This window comes from Empidonax traillii, unplaced genomic scaffold, assembly GCF_003031625.1.
Source record: "Empidonax traillii isolate 1590-97213 ecotype Southwest subspecies unplaced genomic scaffold, ASM303162v1 scaffold863:size338993, whole genome shotgun sequence".
Taxonomy (NCBI): Eukaryota; Metazoa; Chordata; class Aves; order Passeriformes; family Tyrannidae; genus Empidonax; species Empidonax traillii.
In genome coordinates, this window is record NW_020956056.1 from 278530 (window position 1) to 284899 (window position 6370).

A 6370-nucleotide genomic window follows, 5' to 3' on the forward strand; every position below is an offset into this window, starting at 1 on the left:
TCACAGCAATTAAAAACTTGTTTTATTAAAAAGATGAAATGTTTTCAAACATTGAAAAATTACGTTTTTATAAAAACAGAAATAGGCAAAATACCCATTTGTCTTCTATTTACATATACAATATTTCTCATTGTATAAAATTATTTACAATATATAAAAAAAATTACAGTAAAATAGGTTATTTTCTTACAAGACATCAAGCCCTGTACTTCTAGTGTAGATCATGGCAAACAAGAATATTATTGCACCTGTGAACCAAACAGTCTAACAAGAGGAGTGTTCTCTTAGCCATGCCTTCAACTGAGATCTAAAATAACATCGTTAGCTACAGTAACATTCATTTTTTATCTCTTCTAGGGTCAAACTTCAGGCAGTTTCCATACAAACATTGTCTTGTAAAGCTTAGGACCGGGTGGGTAGAATCGGGAAAACAAAACAAAACAATATTTACAGCTTCTTCTCTCCAATCTGTATGGAGTCTTACAGAGTTTTACCCTTTCACAGAAGCCGCATAAATAATAATAATAACCCCCTGTTCTCCTGACCGGGACGGCCAGGTCACTGATAACAGTCACGGCAGATTCTCTGCAGGAGATTCCTGGCTAAGCCTCCTTGTGTCAAACCCTCAATCAGCGTCCGTCCTGGAGCGTCTCTCGGTCGGTGCCTCCCCACGTAGTACCAGCTACAGGTTTGTGGTTGGGTTTTTTTGGTTTTTTTTTAACACTCTCCCGCACCTGAGCAGTTTATAAAAACATCGTCCACCGCATGGGCCGGGCGGAGTCCCCCCCCGGGGCTACATGTGGCGCTTCATGTGCAAGGCCAGGTGATCGGACCTGGAGAAGGCCCGGTCGCAGAGGTGGCACTGGAAGGGCCGGTGGCCCGTGTGTTTGCGGTAGTGGCGAGTGAGTTCGTCGGAGCGGGCGAATTTCCAGCCGCAGCCTTCCCAGTTGCAGTGGTAGGGCTTCTCACCTGGCGGGGACAGCACACAGCGTGACTCAGCGGGGCAAGCCAGGCAGCCTCCCGAGCTTTATTTATCCCCACGCGAGCGCCTTAAAAATGAACAGAACTGCCCCGGTAATTCCCTCACCCACCCACCCCCCCTCCCTGCCGCGAAAGAGGGGCTTTGGAAAAGCTTTGACCTACAGGGGGAAACACCCGGGCGTTACAGCCCTGCCCACCTGTCAACAGCTCTGTGAGCACGCCTGGACTTAAAACACTTTAAAGCCCTGTTTATACCCTGTTTTAAAGCAGACTGTTTAATCCAAGGCTACCCCCACCGGCCCGCAGCGCATCTCCAGGTGAAGCCACCAGCTCTATTTACCTGTGTGCGTCCTGAGATGCGCCTTCAGGTGCGAGCTCTTGGTGTAGGTCTTCCCGCAGCCCGCGTAGGTGCAGGTGTGAGTGGCCGTCCTCTTCCTGGGCCAGGAGCGACGGCCCCGCTTTGGTTTGGAGTCCAGCAGCTCCAGGGGGGAGGAAGGAGGGGTGAGCATGCCCCGCGGAGCCGAGGGCTGTAAGGGCAGGCTGTCCTCGAAGAGGCCAAACTGGGAGGTGTTCTGGTACTGCAGGTGGGTCTGCGGGTGGTGGAAGCCGGAGGCCGGGTGGTAGCTCTGCTGGAAGGGCACGGACGAGGGGCACATCATCTGCGTGTGGCAGTCATTCACCATGAGATCGTCGGGGCTCAGCGGGGGCGTCTCTGCCCCGGGGATCTGGGGGGAACTGGCCACCCGGGGCTGCTCATAGGCCATCATGCAGGTCGCGTTGCCCTCCTGCTTAATCTTTGGGCAAGCCTGGGGCACCAGACCCAGGACCGGTCCGTAATTGTCCATGTCGGGTTCGGGCTTGATGTTCTCAACGAACTGCGGCCCCCCGAAGGTGGGTGTCACGAAGAACCGCCCGTGGACGCTGCCAGGAGGGCAGTAGTTGGAGTCCATCTCGGAGCGCATCATCTCCGGCACGATGCCGGTGTTGTAGGGCGGGGGGCTGCCCTGCTCCAGGGCACTGTAGCATCCCGGGGACGGGTTTGTCTGGTAAAAGCCACCGTTCTCGCCTTGGGCAGGGGGATAATCCCCGCCGGCAGCGCCCTGGCCGTAACCATCGCTGCCCATGGAAAGGATAAAATCCAGCACGTTGTTGAGATCTTCATCCTCTTTGCGCGGGGAGAGGCCGCCCCAGGTGCCAGCGGGGGTCTTGGCCTCCTGCTCGCATTTCCACCTCTGGGGAGAGAGAAAAGTGACAAGGTTAGAGAGGTGCGTTCGCCTTGTTGGGGTGTGGGGGGGGGGGACAGACCCGCCCATGCCTGCGCTGAGCCGTCGGTGCTCGGCTCGGGGGTGTTGAGGGGGGGACACACACTCGGGCACTCACTTCGTGCAGCGCTTTCTCGCGGCAGGGGCTGGCGAAGGTGGCGAAGGAAGGCAGGGCCGTGTCGCTGAGCGCCATGGTGCGGGACGAGCGCGGCCGGCCGCCCTCCGCACCTTATAACGCGGGAGCGGGGCGGCCTCAGGCCAATTGCAGGAGCGGAGGAAACGCGTCCCGGACGGGGCGGGCGGGGAGGCAGCGGCTCGGGCGCAGCCTAAATTTAGCCCCGGTATAAAAGGACGCGGCGGCGGCGGTCCCAGCCCGAGCGGGGCGGAGCGGAGCCGAGCGGGGACGGGCCCCCTTCGCCGCCCTCCCCTCGGCGCGGGGATCGCGGCAGGGCCGGGGGAACCGAGACCCCCGCCCCGGGCAGCGGCCCGAGAGGGGACACTGAGGGGTCCGTGTCCCCCGTCAGCGTGAGCTGGGGGGAATCCGAGGGGTCTCTGTGTCCCCTCGGGACTTTGAGGGGTGGCAGAGGGGTCCCAGCCCCGGCGATATTGAGGGACCTTCCCTCTTGAGGGGACCGTGTGCTGAGAGACACTGTGAGGGACCCCTGTGGGATGGGGGGACAAAGGGATAGGGCCCCGAAACACTCGAGGGACTGTCTGTGACATGAGGGGACACTGATGGGGCCAAGCTCTGACAGGGATTGTGAGGGACTTGCTGTGGAATGGGGGACACGGTGGGGGTTCCTGCCCTGGACACACCAAGGGACTGTGAACTGGGGAGGGGGGACACTGCTGAGTCCAAGCTCCACCACACCATGAGGCACCTGCTGTGGGATGGGCGACAATGAGGGCTCCCTGTTTGCTGATGCTCAGGAAAACACCATGAACGAGGGGTTTGATCCCCACACACCTCAGAGCAGCTGCCCCACGATCCACCCTCATCCCTGGAGCAAGGGGTGAGATCAGACCCAGAAAATGAGGGTGGGAGTGGAAGGAGTTTGGGGCACAGGCAGAGACACCGATGCCCTGCTCCCGTGGGTAAACTGGTGAGCTGGGGACAGGGGCCTCCTGCACTGGTCACCCGAAAGGCCTCAGACCCATCTCAGTGCTTAAAGGTGTTTAATGTCACTCTTGTACGGTCTCTGCTGGAGTTTTGCATTTAATGGAAGTGCAAGTCTCAAGCAGAGTTTCCATTTGCTGCACAAACATTGCCAAAATCAACGTTGCCCTGTGACATTATGAGAGAAATAATGGAAGTAGCTTCTGTGATCTCCTCTGCTCGTAGCCAGTTTATGGTGCTGGGCTGGATTTTTCAGAAGGGAAGACTGTTCTCCTCCCTTACCTTGACCTCTGGCTCAGATGCCAATCTTAGGGAACAATTCCCCAATAAATTCTGATAACGTGCCCCAGACTCCTGTTTTTGAGGATCACAGCTGCTTGGCTGCCATCCAGGAGTGAGAGAGCAAAAGTGACAGTTCTGAAAGGGGGGAAAATGATGATTTATCCCGGGACAGACCGATTCTTCGAGAGCCTGTTGAGAGGCAGAGCTGTGCTTTCCCCTTACCTCCTCCACATTTCCTTTGCAATCACTTCTAAAAGGATTTCTGAGCGAGCTGCAGATCAGAAGAGTGCAGGAGAACAGCTCTCACTTTTATGCCTGGTGTGCCCCAGGAGGGGAAGGAGCAATGCCCTTGCTGGGGGGGCCATTTCGAGCCCGTTCAGCAGAGCTCAGTCCCCGGGCTGAGCAAACCCTCGTTCCGACACCCCCCCACGTTTTAAACTCGGCAATGCCTCGCCTTCAGCTTTCTATCGTTTTGATTCGAAAAGTTCACAGGCTTGGCCAGGAGGAGCAGCCAAACTCCTGCGACTGGAGCAGAATCAATACACTGAGTGCATGGTAACGCCGTACACAAAGATGTGACTCACGGCTCGGTAATGTCACACTTGTGTAATCTTTCAATGTAAACGCTTTTCCTCTAATAAAACGCTCGTAACCCAGCGATATGTATATATGGGGCTGTGAGTCAGCCAAGAAAGCACACTCTGATGAATTCAGAATGAATGTGAACGTTCCCCTGATAACACACCCCGAATGGCTGTGTCAGTTTATGTGCTTGTGATTTCAGCAACAGCTACAACAAAATATTTTGTTTCTAGGATATACAACTGGACGTGGAGGTTTCGCCCAGGAGTCCCAGTCTGGTTCTTCCTTCCAGTAGGCACTGGAAGGGCTGTGTTTATACCCTGCCCTGTCTCTGGCACCGGCACCAAACTCCGCTTTTTCTTTGCGTAAAGGAAACGTTGAGCGGGCACAGGGGATGAAAACTGAGCTCGCCAAATAAGAACTTCACGGCCTTTAGTTTCTTTTTGTTTTCAAGTAAAGCAGCGAGGCTAAAAACCGAGAGCTGCGCTAAAACCTGGGGAGACAAATGGGAGAATTTATTTACCTTGTGAGTCACTGGCTCTGAGCAAATTGAGAACAACTTTGCCGTGACCTTCCACTCGGTCCACGGCACTTGTGCTGACATTTTCAGGCTTTTTGCTGCTCGCAACGCTTGTTTTAAACATCTAAACCCAAGCCCCTGGCAGTGATCTCACTTAGCATAGATCAGGAGTGATGCCACTGGTGTATAAATGTGAAGAATGTGAGATTAGAAAGTATTTGTTAATCTGCTGCGGGTAGAGGAGAGCTCGAAATGATGTGTGATTTGTCTCCCAGCCAACGTAAACACGGAGTCAGCCACTTTTATATGGCAAAGTTGATTTTCCTAGGTGTTGCTGCTGATCTCCCTTGTTGCTTTCAGATCAAGAGAAACTTTTTAAGGGATTGCCATCAAGATTTTGCAGGTTAACCCAAGAATCCAGGCTGCGCTCATTGGAGCTCCGCGGCTGGACGGGTCGGTGCGATGCCCACGTCACCCAGCTGCTCCAGCTCTGAGTCACCTCACTCCTCAAACAAACCAACCAACCAACCCCTCCTTTCGCAGGGATTGTTCCCAGAAAGACCCGATTGCACCCCGAGCAAACGTAATAGTAGTGGTAATAGCGGGGTGAAAGAGCTGACAATGAGGCCTCAGCACCTGGAGAAAATCACAGCAACTGGTAACACCCCCCTTCATATTGAAATGAAAGCTATCAGAGGATTTCCCTGCCTGCTCTCGAGTTGACACAGTTCTGTTGACTATACAATTTTTTTTTTAAATTTTTTTTTTTCTTTGCTAATTTAAACTGCAGGTTCTGAGTTAGCACTTTTCAGAATCTGCTCTCAAGGAAGTTGATAAAACGATGTGAACGACCACATAAAATAAAATACACGGGTATGTGTTGGAGACACATGTCTTAATCTGGGGAGAGAGATTTAATCCTCTAGGTCTTTTGTCTGATTAAAGTAACATCGTGAACTAATTGGAGAAAAGAGCCTTTTTTGACAAGACCTTTCATGACTGGAGCTCGTTCCCATGCAGGGACTCCCAGACAAAGATGAGCCATCTCTTTGATGAGCTGCAGTTGAAGGCGCTCATTAAGGTTTTAGTTAAGACATCTTTTCCTTTAATACTTTTTTTTTTTTTTTGTGATTCTCCTCTGAACTATCTGCATATTTCCAAAGTGCTTTGTGGGCTTTGAGCACTGAGAAAGTGGAGCAGCAGACAAATACAAGACAGGTCTCTTTAGACGAGCTGTGCCCTCTGTTTTGGTCTTGCACTGAGTAACTGCCTGGCAGAGTCCTCCTCTCCCCCTGCTCCTTCGTGTCATGGAGGGACAGGACAAGGGGAAATGGCTTCAAACTGACAAAGATTAGGGTTAGATGTGATATGGGGAAGGAATTCCTCCCTGGGAGGGTGGGGAGGCCCTGGCACAGGTTGCCCAGAGAAGCTGTGGCTGCTCCATCCCTGGAAGTGTCCAAGGCCAGATTGGAGCAACCTGGGATAGTGGAAGGTGAAAGGGGAAACTGATTTTTGACTATCCCAAAACCCAGGGCTGCTTGCATGTTCCATTCCTAGAAGTGTGGCCTTCAGCTTCTCCCTGTGGCCATGTGAGGGGTTTGTGTCCGCCTGGATAGTTAAAATAAT

At 53.2% G+C, this 6370-nt stretch overlaps 1 protein-coding gene across 1 annotated transcript; it reads right to left on the reverse strand.

The window, feature by feature from the left end:
• KLF2 (Kruppel like factor 2) lies at positions 1–2461 on the reverse strand. Its single transcript, XM_027902352.1, has 3 exons — positions 2362–2461; positions 1322–2213; positions 1–969 (listed from the first exon to the last, which is right to left on the reverse strand). The coding sequence occupies exons 1-3, from the start codon at positions 2434–2436 to the stop codon at positions 794–796; spliced, it is 1143 nt and encodes a 380-aa protein (XP_027758153.1). The 5' UTR covers positions 2437–2461; the 3' UTR covers positions 1–793.
• Positions 2462–6370: the final 3909 nt, after the last annotated feature.